This window comes from Mesoplodon densirostris, chromosome 14, assembly GCF_025265405.1.
Source record: "Mesoplodon densirostris isolate mMesDen1 chromosome 14, mMesDen1 primary haplotype, whole genome shotgun sequence".
Lineage (NCBI taxonomy): Eukaryota > Metazoa > Chordata > Mammalia > Artiodactyla > Ziphiidae > Mesoplodon > Mesoplodon densirostris.
The window spans coordinates 58,859,694-58,876,848 of NC_082674.1; the positions used below are offsets into that span (position 1 = coordinate 58,859,694).

Below are 17,155 nucleotides of genomic sequence, written 5' to 3' on the forward strand. Positions count from 1 at the left end.
AGATATGAGCTAACCATCCTTGCCCGGGAGTAATAGCAGTAGTAGCAGTAATAACAGTGGTAACAGTCACAGCTACCATTGTTTGAGAACCAAATATGCGCCAGACGTCCTACTAAGTGCTTTACTACTAAGGTTGTTCTGAGCACATTTCTTGGTGCCTTGTTTTCATGAAGGGCACTTTTGGCTGATGGCCCAAGATTGTTAAATACTATTTGTTGACCAGTCACATCTGTCTAGTCCTGTCTATAAAACAAAAACCTTGTCAGTTTTCCTTAATCTCACTCTTTTCCTCACTCTCTAATCCAATATGAATTTTACCACCTAAGTTCTATTGATTTTACAAACTAAATATCTCTGCATTCATGTCTATTACTCATTTTACCACCAGACAGCCCTTTGAGGTGTTTTTCTTGTCCTCATTTTACAGAAAAAGAAACTGAGATTCAGAAGTTTAATAACTTATCCAAATCCTCATGTCCAGTAAGTGGTAGGGCTTGTATTTGGACATAAATCTATTTAAAGCCCAAATCTATTTTTTCTGTCTCCAGAGCCTAGGTTCTTAAGATTAAAACTACCATTATTTGAGGACTTCCAGGCCTTGTGCTATGGAGTCTGCCTATATTATCTCATTTAATCTTCCCAACTGAACAACCTCATGCAGTTGGTGCTGTTCTTATCCCACTATTACAGATGAGGAAACAGAGACTCAGAGAGGTTACGGAACTCGCCCAAGGTCACAGTGCTCATGAGTGAGTTGACTCAAGCAATTCGACTCCAATTTAGTTTAATACTAAACTATTAGTATGTTAAACTGTTTCCCAAAATTGGGGCTCAGACTAGTTAAAAGACTTGTCAAGGACCACAGCTCAGGTAAGTACAGGACCAGGGGCAAGACCAGGACCCAACTCCTCACATTGGATCATGCTTGAGGCATGTGGTAGTCTTAGCCAGTCTCCATCAGAGGTCAGTTAGACTATCACCTCTGACGTCGCCCCAACCCTGTGTGAATTCTTTCCACTCAGTCTAGTGTTTTCCCTTCATCCATCTCCCAGTGCTGTGTCTCTAGCTCCTCCATGGCTACCACTGCCCAGGTCGGGGAGGGATCCTCTGCCTCCCCACCCCCATGCAGCCTCCAGTCCCTAGGCTGATCTGCTGTCTGCTGAAGTTCGGACAGACTGATTGCTGTACAGTCTGGGCTGCTAATAACCAAAGGAACCCCCCAAATCCACCCCATGCCATTGTGACTTCCTACCTTTTGAAACCAGACATTTCTAACTCAGAGAAGCCACAGTCCCAGACAAGTCCTGCCCATCCCCCTCACTGATAAATTTTACTCCATTGGCTGCAATGCCTCCCTTCCAGATGTTTTAAGTTAAGATTGGGAAAGTTGTGTTTTTACTGGATTGAATCACAGCCCTTGGCTGAAATTTTTTGGCCCTTTATACACTCCTTAGATTTATCAGCTAATTGCAGACACTTTGAGAGAATAATACAGCATGTGTTTATTATGACAAAACCCGTAAGTGTGTCTTTGTGGTCAAAGATTCACGGGTGTTTCCTTTACTCACCCCTGGTTCAGTGTTAGGGTTGGTTCAAAAATGTTGCTTCACGGGCTTCCCTGGTGGCTCAGTGGTTAAGAATCCACCTGCCAGTGCAGAGGACATGGGTTCAAGCCCTGGCCCGGGAGGACCCCACATGCCGCGGAGCAACTGGGCCCATGCGCCACAACTACTGAGCCTGTGCTCTGGAGCCCGCCAGCCACAACTACTGAAGCCCGCGCACCTAGAGCCCGTGCTCTGCAACAAGAGAAGCCACCACAATGAGAAGCCCGCGCATCACAAGAAACAGTAGCCCCCGCTTGCAACAACGAAGAGTAGCCCCTGCTCACTGCAACTAGAGAAAACCCGTGCACAGCAACAAAGACCCAACGCAGCCAAAAATAAATAAATTAATAAAATAAATTTTAAAAATAAAAAGAGTGGTGATCTCCAAAAAAAAACAAATGGCAAAGGCTGAGTCACTTAAAAAAAAAATGTTGCTTCAAAGTCAGGAACTTAACATGGGTGAAGATTTCATTTATGTGTTTTGATGGAGTTTGGGGAATGGAGACAGGATAGATGCGATAGCCCAATTTTCATTCTTGGACTGTTGAAATCTTTAGTTGTAGATGATAAAGTGATTTATAAAAGGAGACAGAGGAATTTTATTTAAAACATAAAAAAAGCTTTGTGTTTTTCTAATGTCACTATTTAATAAAGTTCTCCATATGGGTTAATTCTGGATCTCCCTGTGGCCTATTAAGAGATTTATGCCTGAAGACATGTTGAAGGGTGTGCCTGCCTCTCTGAGTTATGGCAACCAGTAGCTAAGGTGGCCCTTCAGCCAGGAAGAGCCCAATTGCAGCAAACTGGGGGGAGAGGGGAGTGGACTGTCATCACAGCTCAGATAGGGCAGTTGTTATCTGGGGTATGCGTCACTGGCAAGGATCTGGATGAAGATCTTGGCAAGCCCCAGTCCTAGGATGTTGCTGCATCTAAAGGACCAGATTGACCACTGGAAAGGCAGGATGGAAAAGCCAGAAGCAAAACATGGATGTCCAGGATACATCCTTGGGGTCCCTGATCCCAAGTCAGAATGTCAGTGAAGGGCTCAGAGGTGATGCCAGGTCCTTGGGGACCAGGGAGAACTGAGGCTGCACCTATGTTTGAGAAGGACAGTGATTGGGTAAGCCAGAGGGAGAAGAAATAAGGCAAACACTGACAAAAAGGAACAAATTGCTTTGACTGTGGAATGAGGTAGAAGCTGAAAACAGAGGAATCAAAATACGAAAATGCCTTTAAATTGTAAAAGAGTCAGAAAGAATGTCAGGAAAAAAATGTCAGCTGGAAATCTGGATTTTAGAATTGTCAAGAAAAAGAAATACAGTCGTCCCTCTGTATCCATGGGTTCCACATCTGCAGATTCAACCAACTGGGGATCAAAAATATTGGGGAGAAAATCCAGAAAGTTCCAAAAAGCAGAACTTGAATTTGCTTCGTGCTGGCAAACATTTACATTAGCATTTCCATTGTATTATGTATTATAAGCAATCTGGAGATCATTTAAAGTAAATGGAAGAATGTGTGTAGGTTATATGCAAATACTCCGCCATTTTATATAAGGGACTTGAGCATCCTCTGATTTTGCTATTCACGGGGGACCAATCCTCCTGAAGATAGGGAGGACTGTGATGCTTCTTATTACTCTCAGGTATAGAGAATTACCTAAAACACATGGTTGTGAGGGAGCCTGTTTCAATGAATGTATTTGAATGTTTTGTCATCTGTACATCAGAGAACAATTTTCTCAAGCATGTTGTTCACTTCCTTTCACAATGCTTCTCTCTGAGGACGCCCAGATTTCTCTCTGGAATGGGTAAATATTATCTCTTCTGAGAAACTGGTTTGTTTTCATTCTTCAGATTGAGAATCTCATAAATATTGTCTGCCCTTCTCATTTGCTACTAGAAAGCTTAGAACTAAATTCATGAGCCACTCCTTGCAAGGAAATAAGTTCTTAATAATACATAATCAAAAATGTATTTTTCTATGCTATTCTCACTCCTTACTTCATCTTCCCCTTATTTTCCCTTTAATCCATTTCCTCCCCTTTTGAATTTATTGTATTTTATTTGATTGTATCTTGTGGTGTATGTGTCACTTAAGCTGGAACAAAGAAGCATATATAAATAAATACATCCATACAAGTAAATGGGTGTTTCCCAATGCTAAAAGATGCTTTTTTCTTTTACGGACTTTACATTTTACTTCACTCTTAATTCCTTTAACAAATGCCCCTTTCATAAATAGAGAGAGAGTTTCCTTCAGGCCTCTGAACCATCTCAATTTCCAAATTAAGTAAAGCCCAAATAAAGATACTGCCTTTGCTTGGTAAATTAACTCAGTGTCCTATACTTGTTTAAAATGCTTGGTCGAAATTTTAGAATCATTATGCAATAAGAGACGGCATTCATAAATGGTGGAGAAAAGCTTGAACCCTACCAGTCAGGTACCCTGCTTTTGCCAGAAGAAGCCTTCATTATTAATTCCCTGTGTGGTCATGGGGTCCTCCAGACTCTCCACTTAACCCTACAAGACTCACTTGGGGGGAAGACTATATTTCCATGTAAGTAAGGTCCTCCTAAAGAACGAGGCACAACAAGCAGCCTTCAAAGTCCTCCCTCTCCTGCAACATTTCCACTTCTCTAACTAAAAGGGAACTCTGAGTAATCTGAACATGCATCTCCTCTAGAGGGCTGGCCATCTCCATCCTACTTCTCCAGCTTTATCTATTATCACTCGTTTTTCTACTGTTCAAGCTCCTTTGTTCCAGTTAAAGAGGTCTATGTATTTCTAGTTTCTCATCTTTGCAAATGCCACTCCCTGCTTGGACCTTAACCTTCCCCTAACTTACTCCTCCCCACTTGACTGAGTCCTACCCTCAGCACCCACCTCTTCCAGGAAGCCCTTCCCCATGTAGCAGCCCTCAATGATTTCCCCCATGAACTCTGTAGCTCCTACCGTCTGCCGCTTCACCCCGGCACCTACCACATAGGCTGGGCCATTGTTATTTTTCTTTTCAAGTGTAAGTCCCATTTCCTCAACTAGATGTTAAACCTCTCTATAACTAGGACTGGTGTATCATAGACTCAATAAATATCGGCCCAAAGATCAAATGAATGAATAATTCCTATGGATTTTGGGATACCCGGAAGCATCTAGCACAGTGCTGGCTCATTAAATGCTTGACACTAATGATACTAGTAAAAATGTTACCCTCCACTTACCCCCCACTGCAACATAATGTCCTTGAGCCTTCCTATCTTGGTAGCTAAAAGCAAACCCTACTTTTCTGTTTTAACAAAATAAGCTGTGCTTTGACTTTTTGATTTCCTCTCCTCCTAGATTTTGAAGAAGTCCTGCATCGAAATTCTAGCAGCTGAACCATCCACCATATGTGCAGGAGGTAAACTGAAATTACATGCTAATCGCTGTCACAAAAATAATGAGATTTTGAATTCAAGTCACATGTTTACTTCATCAGTAGAGAAGAAGGGAGGTGGGGCAGGAAAGGGAAGGGGGAAAAAGAGGAGTAGAAACTGCTAAATAAATTTGCTTCTAGGGAAAAAAGGGAATAAGGAATCAACATGCCAGTTGTTTGAAAGTTTGGAAAAGCCTATCTAAATTCTCTCCTTTCATGGGAACTAATTTGGGAATATTACAGAAATACTGGATTCCCACACATCACCATCAATACCCCTCTCTGGATACAAGTGGAGTCTAACCCTACATCCTCATGGCAGCCATCACAGTGATCATAGGCCACCTCTGAAATGTTGATATTTTTAATTATTTAATCAATGCTGAACCTCTCTCTGTAATTAATATGTTGATCATAATTAATTGTTTAATCTACAATCCCTCACAAAATGTTGATAGACCACTCCAATTATCCCAGTAAAAGGCCATTATAATTTTATCATTAATACAGCAAGCCTCTACTTATACAAAGAGTCAGCCTCCTCTGAGTCATAGTATTTTCTCTAACTGATCAAAATCATGTTCTTACTATTGTTTTGTATTATAATGAACTGCCTAAAATTTCAACCATTCTGGCTCTCTTTGTATAATTCCTGACAGGTTTCCCATCACTCTTATTTAAAAAGTACTGTTAGGCACCTACTGAATGCCAGGCACTGTGGTAAGTGCTGGCGATACAAAAAGGATAAACTTTCTCTCCATGAGTTCCTGTGCTCCAGGACCTGTAGTATTTCACCGTTGAGAGTTCACTGTTAACATCACCTTTCTAGTCTCCTAAAATACCAAGTGCCAATTATTAATTTATCATAGAAAATATATCATGCAACCCCGTAAGTGGTGAGGAAGAACTTTCAAGCTTTTTCAAACACTGTACAGTTTTATTCTTTATGGCATATTTTATTGGTATAAATGAGGTAATTCCTTGAGGATTCCATTCCAGTTCCTTGGCTATATTTTAGAATAGTTGAAACACTTTTCAAGGAGTTAGATGTAGTGAATAGTATGTGCCAACAACAAAACACTAAGTATATATGTAAACATTTAAAGTTGTTAGTAGTACTTGGAGACTGACTATTCAGAGACGTGTAAATTTCCTGAAGAAAAGCAATCAACAAAGATTATCTATTGACCTTTAAATACACTGCTACCTGGTAACATAGATGGCAGGAACAAATGTGGTTGCCACAAAGACAGGTCCAGGAGAACATTCTTAAGAAAAGGAATTGAAAAACCTTACCTTTGCAAATTTACAAAAGCATATGACCACATGAACCCAGTGCCAGGAGGCTTAACTAGGGTTCATTAGCTTCAAGGTAAATCTGTCTCCACAATTTTTATAATTCCTTTACTTTAAAACAATTAGAAAACAGGGGAGTTCCTTAATTGTGCAGTTGTCTCATTCATGAAAAAAAAAACCCAGACTTGCAGTTTAGCAATCCTACTGGATGTTTTGCAACCTTGTATTGAATCAGAACATCTAAAGACAATGAATACAACTTCTGTTAATTCACTAGCATAATCAGTTCCCCTCCTGTAGGGTTCCTGGGGACAGAGAAGGAATCTTATTTCTCTCCACTTCCCATTGCCTAACAGAGTCCGTGGTACTTAATAGGTGGTCAATAAATGTTGACCGAATGTCTTGATTCATACATTCCTTAAACAAACAATACACCGATTTTTGCTCATTTGACCCTTACTAACTACTTTCACCTAATCTCAAGAAATTATCAGAACTTTGAACTATTTTCAATGAAGCAGAATTAGAAATAGCCAAAGACAGAACCCCAAAAGCCCACCAAATCTCAATCACTCGGATTGAGTATCTTCTTAAATAATTCTTGAATCAAAGATTAGTAAACCAAAATCTCCTTTACTTACCACTGAGGTGTTCAAAACAATAAAAAGACCACATATATAAACGTACTGAATATGGCACAGAAATACCAGGGTCCACAAGATCTGATCCTAGCAAATTCATAGTTTTCAGTATGTTTCTTATTAAATGGAAAAGAAAAATAATTAAATAAAAGATATTTTTAAAGCTAAGGAAAATATAAGAAAAAATATTAAAAAGCGTTAATAAATTTAAACAAATTAAAACAATTCCACTGATTAATTATCCCAGGAGCTGTTTCTTTGGTAGAACCAATAAAATAGACAAATCTCTGGTAAATCCAATCCAAGGAATCTTTCTTTAAATATTTTTTAAATCTCTGGCTTATGTGCAATATCCCATATTTTATGGACAAACAATAGTTTCCTGTATCGGAGTAACTATCCAATTCTATTTATTTTATTTCTTTTTTCTAATTGACATGTAGTTGATTTACAATGTTGTGTTAATTTGTGCTGTACAGAAAAGTGATTCAGTTATAACTACATATATACAGTCTTTTTTATATTCTTTTCCATTATGATTTATTACACAATATTGAATATAGTTCCCTGTGCTATACCGTAAGAACTTGTTCTATATACTAGTTTGCATCTGCTAACCCCAAACTCCCCCTCATCCCTTCCATTTCCTTTATTTCTTATAAAAAAATTAATACAAGACACAGTGATGGGACCTAGCCTAGGTTTTGAAAAAGCAAGCTCCCACCTCCCTTGAATGAGAATCATTAGGATTAAAACATGTAGATTAGAGAATAAGTTTACTAAGAAGAAAATAAAACTTTCACAAGATGTCCTTACACCAAAAGTTCTTCCAAGGATTCCCTTAAAGTTCTGTCGCTGATCATTCTCTGGAGTAAGCATGGCTTTCATGAAGCATTGGAGGCCATTTCATTGTCCAGGGCTGTGAACTCCTGTCAAGTAGACCTAAGCATACCTCCTCTGTGATTTTCATTAGGCCACTGCAAGGAGCCAGGGCCAGGGATTTATGTGAAAGTGCTTTAAAAAGCATAAACTGTTACAACAAAGCAAGATGACATTATTATCATCAGTGTCATTTTAATAAGGATTGAAGGTCAATATGAGAATCATGATGTTGATAATATCACACCTAGATGAGAAAAACATGCCTGTATGTTTCTCTACTGAAAGAAAATTGGGGAAACCTTGGTAGAGTTCAGAGTATCTGCAAAATGATTCATTAACTCAATACGTACTGGAGGAGAAAGTGAACAAGGAAATACTGTTCATATTTGTAAAGTATAATGTTGAGACTAAGCCCTAGACAGATCTGTGAAGAAGGTAGAACTTGCTTTCACCAAAAACCTTTCCTGTCTGCTTCCTCCCCTCACTCTCTGAATTACTTCCCTTCCCTGGCCCCCAGAGCAGCCCCTGCTATGGAGCCCCACCCTGGCCTGTCCACTCAAGACACGCTATACTGACGATTGCATTCTCCCAAGACAGGGATCTCAGCTGGCTCTCACCAACAACTCAGCAACAGCCATGGTTCTGACAGCAATCTGAGCTCTGAGAGAGGCAGTGAGATAATGCACTGGGTGGACAGTTAAACTTGAGATCCAACACAGATCTTTCTGTGTTGGGCTGCAAATAATAGGGTGAAATTTAATGGGACAAATATAAAATGCTGGACTTGCAAATCATCAGTTTCACATACAAGCAGGTTTAGAGAAACCTGACTTAGTAACAGTTCATGCAAAGAAAAAGAAAAAGCAAGGAGAAGCATAGCTATCTTGAGAGCCAACAAGAATTCCTCTGACAAAAAAAAAAAGCTGATGCAATCTTAGAGTGCATCAATAGCCATCCAGTGTCCAGGGCAAGAGAGCTAATACCATGCTCCACTATTCCAAGTTCAGACCATGGTTCCAAGTCCCATATTTTAAAAATGGCATTGACAAAGGCATGTTCCTAGTAAAAGTGGTGATGGAACTAGAAACCATATTAATAATTCATTCAGGATGTGAGGGCAGCCCAGCTGCAACATCTGTCACCCTATTGATAGCCAGGGTTGATTCAGCTGATCTGGCTGGCTAGGCAGGTGTCCCCTTCCTCCCTCCCATGTGTATCCCTCCTGAAGTTGCATGCTCAGTGGAAGAGGATGACCTTCCCCAGTAGGGTCCATTCTTCAGTCAAGGATGTACAAGTAGCTGTGCTCCCCTGCTACAACCTCCGAACAACTCTCAAGGTCCATTTACAGGAGAACACAGGAAGTCAAGCTTCCAAGACTCCAGTCACTGATTCTTTCCTCCCTTCCTCCCTCCCTTCCTTCTTCCGTCCCTTCCTTCTTTCTTTACATCACTTCTTAATGTCTACTATGTACCAAGCAATATGAAAAGGTTTGAGTACCAAAATGCATGCTTGATCCCAACCTCCCATGAAACTCACAGTCTGCTCTAGGAGATAGTCATATGTTCAGACAAATTACGAAACCACGCATGAAGCACGAGATCTGCTCAAAGAGGTGCTAATGAGATGCTTGTGGGATGAGGAAGGACTAGAGTGACCACAGAGATTTAGACAAAGAATTGAGACACTCACAAGGATATTTGGAGAATTCCCATGCAGAAAGGAATTATTAGGCTTACTATAAATAGCTTCAGGAGACCACCATGGAGAGATTGGGGAGGAATTCAAGGAGGCAGGTTTTGGCTTAACACATGCAACTTTTACAACTAAAGCTTTCCAACAATGGAGTAGATGCTCTCAACTTTCCACCCCCAGAATTATGTGAGCAACAGCAGAATGGCCATCTGTAACCGCATGCTCTACAGAGAAACCCTTTTTGGGTCTCCTTTATAACTTTAAGTTTCTAAAGACTTAATTCAACTTCAGCTAAGATATTAATGGCTGATTATTTGTTTACTGGCTAAAGAAAGAAGTATACTTGGAACTATTTTGCATTTTAACAGGAAATCTTAATGCGAAGAGGAGGTAAGCATCTGCCCTATCAAAAAGAATTTCAATCAATGTCATGAGTGAAAGTATTTGGAGAGAGAGCCATCCCAAAACTCCTCCACTGCCAGAGGTTATAAGCTGGCAGCCAACAAGCCCTGTCTGGTCTGCACATATGTTCTTTTTGATTCACACTGCAATTAAAAAAAAATTATTGCTAACATTTAAAAGTCTGATTTCACCTAAAAATTCAGATTTTCGTCTTGTATTGAAAAATCAGATCTAGCAACATTGGGCCTGTATTTATTGCAAGATAATGATTATTACAGACTGAATAACTTCCCTTTAAAAGAAGCATGTACTCTTTCCAGTTCACCATACTCTCCACCACTCCCCATTATCCCAATACCCAGGTCAAGCATATGGTTGCCGTTTAACATGGTGCTTATGCCACTGTATTTACAGTTCCTGTTCTAAAACATGTAGGAAATCACCTGCTCTGTGGAGAGCCTTTATAGCACCTTTGACATTACCTGCATTTAAATAATTCTGCTTCCCTTCTAATATAGACTCTTTTTTAAAGTTCCTAATTAAATGTTTTTGCAGATTAGCCTCTGTGTAATTAGAAGAATTGATCCATTGTTAGATTGGCCCTGCCTAGTTCAGCTCCTCTTTAGGAAATGCATCATTTTGTCTAAGCACAATTTTCCTCTGGCCCCACAATGTTGGCCTCAGACTTGAATAGCTCACAGTGTTTTATGTAAGCAAATACTCCAGGAAGGAACTAATTGGAATTAAGTGTGCAACCTGCCAACTGCTCTACATTTAAAGTTCTTTTCCTCCAGAAATGGAAGGAGATTATCATTAGCACCTTACATTGTCATTTCAGAAGCAATTGTATTATTCCTACTCTGTTGTTTCCCATTGTTCATAATAAAATTGGGTAAGTGAGCACAAAGGAAGGTACTTTTAGATTTAGATTTAATTACCATTTGGAAATTAGATGCTTAAACCAGACACATTTAAGCAACATCAAAAAGTGGTTTCATTTCTTTCACTTTTCACTGTTTTTCAAAGAGCTCATGTTGGCCCATAGGCACGTCTTCTGAATCAATTATTTAATCCTCTCCTTGGTCTTCATTTTCATTTAAAGATATTTCTATTTGAAGGAGGGACTCTCATACATTGTTGGTGGAAATGCAAAATGGTACAATCACTTTGGAAAACAGTTCTGACAGTCTCTCAAAACATTAAATATACACTAACCACATGACCTAGCTGTTCTACTCCTAGATGTTTACCCAAGGGAAAAAAAAAAATCTATGTCCTGACACAGACTTGTACATAAATGTTTATAACTGCTCTATTTTTAAGAGCCAAAAACTGTGAACAACTCAAATGTTCATCAACACATGAATGGATAAAACTGTGGTTTTCATACAATGAATAATAGTCAGCAATAAAAAGAAATAGACTATGTATAAACCTCAAAATAATTATGGATGAATCTTAAAATAATTATACTCAGTAAAAAAAGCCAGACCAAAAAAAAAAAACTTACTATATGATTCCATTTGCATAAAATTCTAGAGAATGCAAACTAATCTACAACAACAGAGAGCAGATCAGTGGTCGCATGGTGTGGGGCAGGGCAGGAGGAAGAGATTACATAGGGGCACATGGAAGCTTCTGAGGGTGGTGGATGTGTTCACCATCTTGACTGTGGTATCACCCCATGATTGTATACCTATGTCAAAACTTATCAAATTATACACTTTACATATAACTTACTGTATGTCAGTTATACCTCACTAAAATTCTTATAAGTAAATAGCTATAAAATAAAAAACTTAATTTAGGCACTTAACTTAATTTAGGCATCAGAAAGCACTTAATACACATCCAGTTCTATATTATATTTTAGATGTTACATGTTACAATAGCATTTAATAGGAGAGCAAATTGAAGCTAACTCTCAAGATGGAAATATCACTAACAATAACTTTGCACAAAAGTCTTAGGTGATCAGAGCAAATGGTGAATATACAAATGTCTCATTTTCAGATACAGTGGTTGATAAGTGATCTTTATTGAGGTCATCGCAAAACTATGTGTTCACATTTCCAAAAAAAAAAAAAAAAAAAGCAAAAAAGGGAACAGAATAAGTTTATCAAACTATTCATTGACTTAAATTTTTTCTTTTCTAAAATTGAGCTATAATTCACAAATCCTAAAATTCACCCTTTCAAAGAGTACAATTCAGTAATGTCTAATATATTCACAAACTTGTACAACCATAGCCACTGTGTAATTCCAGAATATGTTCATTATCCTGAAAAGAAACCCTGTACCCATTAAGCAGCCACTCTCCATTCCTTCCTCTCCCCAGCCCTGGCCAGTCGATTTTCTGTCTCTCTGGATTTGCTAATCTGCACTATTCACATGGAAATGAAATGGAATAAAATCATAAAATAGATGGACTTTCATGTCTGGTTTCTTTCATTTGACATAATGTTTTCAAGATTCATCCATGTCGGGCTTCCCTGGTGGCGCAGAGGTTGAGAGTCCGCCTGCCGATGCAGGGGACACGGGTTCGTGCCCCGGTCCGGGAAGATCCCACATGCCGCGGAGCGGCTAGGTCCGTGAGCCATGGCCGCTGAGCCTGCGCGTCTGGAGCCTGTGCTCCACAACGGGAGAGGCCACAACAGTGAGAGGCCTGCGTACCGCAAAAAAAAAAAAAAAAAAAAAAAAAAAGATTCATCCATGTCATAGCATGTGTCAGAACTTGTTACTTTTTATGGGTAAATAATATTCCATTGTGTGAATACCATATTCATCATTTGGTGGATACTTGGGTTGTTTCCACTTTTTGGGCTATTGTGAATGATGCTATTGTGAAATATATGTACAAGTTTTTGTGTAGACATACGTTTTCAATTCTCTTGAGTATAGGATGAGATTTCTGGGTCATATGGTAATTCTATGTTTAACTTTCTGAGGAACTGCCAAACTACTTTACAAAACAGCTGAACCAATTTACATTCCCACCAGCAATGTATGAGGCTTCTCATTTCTTCACCAACACTTGTTATTGTCCACCTCTTTTACTATAGTCATTCTAGTGAGTGTGGAGTTGTTTTGATTTGCATTTTCCTAATAACCAATGACGCTGAGCATCTTTTCATTCAATGAATGAATTAAGCCTGATTAAGCCTCAGAAAACAAACAGGATTAGATCTGACTGGTACCTGAATAAATGACCACCTTCTCCTCCCCTTTCTCCCTTTCTATACCAAGATGTCATTTATTTTTCGTTAAACAAGCTTATACTGAGACTGACTCAGCCCTGGGTGAGGCACAGCCAAAGATTCTAAAGAAATAGATATGATGGCCTCTCCCATCAGGAAGCTTAAATTATAATTGAGAATAAAGTGACAAAAGAATCATAATAAACATATACCTTAAAGATAACTTAAAGAATATGTATCTTAAAAGATTAGGTAAAAGATCATTTCCAAGTAGAAATTCCTCCCTAATGCCCTCCAGTCCCTAGGCACTCCTTGTAGGAGCTGTAAACCAACATGCACGCTGCCTAAAAACACTTAGATGTGCATATGGTGAGAGACAGGTTCAGGGCTTTGTGAACAAACTGAATTAAATCAATATGCCCTGGTTCTGGTGTGTCCTGGCTCTCGCTTGCTGACAGATTCACTTGACAGGGTTTTGTCACATACCTTCTGCGTGTGAACGGCTGACATTCCAGTCGGGCTGCTGGGGCAGATACTCAGGCTCTTTTGGAGGCCAAATGTGCATCCTCATATACAAACTGGTGGGAGCTCGCCTCTGCTCTGGTGTGCCTCTCAGAGCATCCTTTCCTTCATCTGCTCCCCGCACCTCAGGGGTTAGATTGCTCGGTCTCCACCATGGCTGTTCCTGGGTTTCTGCTGTCTTCCTCCCTAACACCCTGAGGGCTGGCCAAGCAGCCTCTTTCACTGAGGACTCAGCAGCAGAACTGGTTATGCTAGGACATGGTGTTAGAGGAGAGAGCTGGCACATGGCCTGCGTTTCCAGAATCTTCTCTCCTTCCACTATCTTTGAGGAAACAAGAGAAGTAGGCAGAGCAGTGAGGCAGAAAACATTTGCAATCAGCAAAAGCATCCAATGGCAGACTTCTGGATGTCAAGCGTTCAGACTAAAAACAGAAATGGGTATCGATAGGCTAAATTGAGTAAACAGGATACAAGAAGATTCTTCCACAATGCTTGACGCGTAATAGAATGCCTGTTGAACCCATTGTGTCATCAGTCACATGCCAGGCAGACATCTAAAGAAAACTATTTAGTCTATCCTTCTAAACTTAGCAATCGTATGTATGCATCAACATGCATATCTAAATTCTTAATACTCATAGGACTATGGTCCTGAAAAACCATAGTTAAGTTCTGAACCTTAATATAGTTCAAAACTACGGCAGTGAATGGTGGGTACAAGTCCCAGTTTTGCTGCTTACCAGTTACAGATTACATGATCTTGGGCAAGTCATTTACAACGTCAAAAATCTCAATTTTCTTACAGGGAAGGTCGTTGATACCTCTAAACAGCATTCTGTTCTAACTTGTTTCTCTTTGTGGCACACTTAGTGCCTCCTGCTTCTCTTACTTTGGTTTTGGTTTCCTGCTTCCCAGCTGGGCCAGCTCCATTTTTCTGCAAAATGGGCAAACCTGTCTAAAGTAAAAATAAAATAAGCTTTTAAAAAAAATCACAATGTCAATCTCTAAATGAGTCATATGTCACAAGACATTTTAGCATAATGGTAAAGAGCATGATGGCTGAGTCCTAAGGCGTTTGATACTTGGCAGACCTGGATTCCAGTTCTGATGCTGACAGCTACCAGCCATGTGATCTTGGACAATTTACTTAACCTCACTACGCTTGGTTTTCTCATTTGTACCTCCCTGTGGTGTGGTTTAAGTGACATCAGACATATACAACGCTTAGCACAGGGCCTGGCACACAAAGAGGGAGCAATTGATATCAGTTATTATTCTCTTGGCAAGCATGATCTCTAAATTAGTTTCCCCAGATGAAGGTGACATAGATTCATGACGTTTATTAAAGTTTGGAAGAGTCCCATATGCTAGTCCTTTAATTCCATTCATCCTCCAGTGAAAATCTCCATCTGGATAGCAATTTACACTTCCAGATCCACTTTCACAAATACTGCGTTTTAACCTCTAACTTTCAGTCTTTTTCTTTTTTATATGCCACACAGCATTATCCCAAGCCCCAATTTTTACACACAAAAAGATGACAAAAATCAAAGAAAATGGAGTATTGGCTATTAGTTACCATCAAACTTAAGCAAATACTCCTAAACATTTAATGAATTAATTAGCTGGTTTTTTCCCTTAGTAAGACTAGTATAGAGGATCATTATTTTTGCTTTATAAATATTTTATTAACGTGTTAATTCAACATGAATTATGCCAACATGAAATTAACATGCAGGGCTAGAGACCCGCAGAGATATATTATCTCTTCTACTTTGAGAGAAGAGAGTACTAAGTGCACTAACGGCCAATGTCAGTTCAAACGGGAAATGCTTGCTCACCAGCCACCCCTAATTGTACCCCTGCTGAGTACAATTATTCCTACATAACACTATTTGCTCCTACTGTGTGCCCTGCAGAGACAGGAGAGCTGAAGCTGCATCAAACAATTCCTAAACGTAAAGGAATGTTTCCTAGTTGTGGAAGAAAAGACAAAAGAACAACACCAGACAATACATAATCACATGCTACACTATTCAGGACAGACTGTGAATGCCCGCAGGTAGAGGTTTTCAAAAATGCTAGGCACCTGGAGTTCTAAATAAATCCTTTCCTCTGCATCCAATATGTAAAAGAGACACAAGAGGATTGAAGAAGTGGAGAGTCCCTCCCCCGTGGCCTTCTGGTGGCAGAGATCACAGGTTTTAAAACTGCCAGGACTTGAGAGATGGGTGAGGTTTGCAGGACACAGGTCTGGGGGGAAGGCATTCCAGCTAGAAGGAAGAGTAAAGGCAAAGGCAAGGTGGAAATTCAAAGTGAGAAGTTCTGTGCCATCCTGATGAGCAACTAGTGAGAAGGTAGTGAATAGGTGGTAAAAGGCTCCCACACGGATGCTTCTGTTTCCCAGCTTGAACTGATTTTTTAATATTTTAAGCCTGGTGAAATAGTTAACAGACTCCCTAAACCAGGGCAGATGGGAAACTTAAGGTTAACGGTGTGCAGTCAATGAAGGTGTCGTGTCCTTATTCTTTGTTTCAGAATCGTTTCAAGTAGTTGTCAGAGGTAACGGCTTCCGACACGCCCGCAACGTGGACAGGGTTCTCTGCAGCTTCAAGATCAACGAGTCAGTGACGCTCAGTAAGTTCTCGTGGAGTTTGGGGGGTTTCTACCACCTGCTTCGGGGAAGGGCTCCCCAGCCCCATCTTCTAGCAAGGCCACACACAGAAAACTACAGAGGAGGGTCTTCCCTGCTAGAAAGGCCACCAGCAAGGGCATAGCGAGCCGCTGCGGCGCCCTTGCTCCCATCAGGAGAGGCAGCAAGGCACTTGTTTTCCAGTCCACCAGCATTTGTACCAAGTTCAAAACTCTTGGGCTTCCCTGGTGGCGCAGTGGTTGAGAGTCCGCCTGCCGATGCAGGGGACACGGGTTCGTGCCCCGGTCCGGGAGGATCCCACGTGCCACGGAGCGGCTGGGCCCGTGAGCCATGGCCGCTGAGCCTGCGCGTCCGGAGCCCGTGCTCCGCAACGGGAGAGGCCGCAGCAGTGGGAGGCCCGCGTACCGCAAAAACAAACAAAACAAACAAAAAAACCTCTCAGCTGTCAGTGCAGGCCCTGGCTGCTTAGGGCTTACAAAGCTTCATGTTCCTTAACAAGGTATTCAGGACTCTCAAGCACAAGAGGAAAAAATAAATGGTCTAAATTTATTAATTCTGAGTAAACTAAAAGCCAAACTGTTCGACTTGCATGTGTAGATTCTGGAAGTTTGTTCAATCTGGATGTTTCTTGCTTTGGAGTCGCCAAAAAACTCTCATCAGGGTGAATACCTGACCTGAAATACAGGCATATGGAAGTAAAACTAAGTGCATTTCATGGGAAAAAAATGAATTGTCATAACATTGGCACTTTCACAAGACATTTGTAGCAGGCAACTTCTTAATTTAAAGACGTGTGTGATTCAGATCGCTGTCCAGGAAAGATGGGGGAGACAGATTATGGAAAGACAAAT

The 17,155-nt window shown here is 40.3% G+C and overlaps 1 protein-coding gene across 7 annotated transcripts in view; it reads left to right on the forward strand.

The window, feature by feature from the left end:
- ANTXR1 (ANTXR cell adhesion molecule 1) overlaps positions 1–17,155 on the forward strand; it is a 292,266-nt gene that overhangs the window by 75,681 nt on the left and 199,430 nt on the right. For all 7 annotated transcript variants that reach the window (XR_009534396.1, XM_060117934.1, XM_060117938.1 and 4 more), the window contains exons 9-10: positions 4,944–5,004; positions 16,190–16,288. Coding sequence is in view for 6 of the 7 variants with exons in the window: in XM_060117934.1 (XP_059973917.1) it covers positions 4,944–5,004; positions 16,190–16,288 (160 nt within the window). In the remaining variant the exon portion in view is untranslated. The remainder of the gene's footprint in view (positions 1–4,943; positions 5,005–16,189; positions 16,289–17,155) is intronic.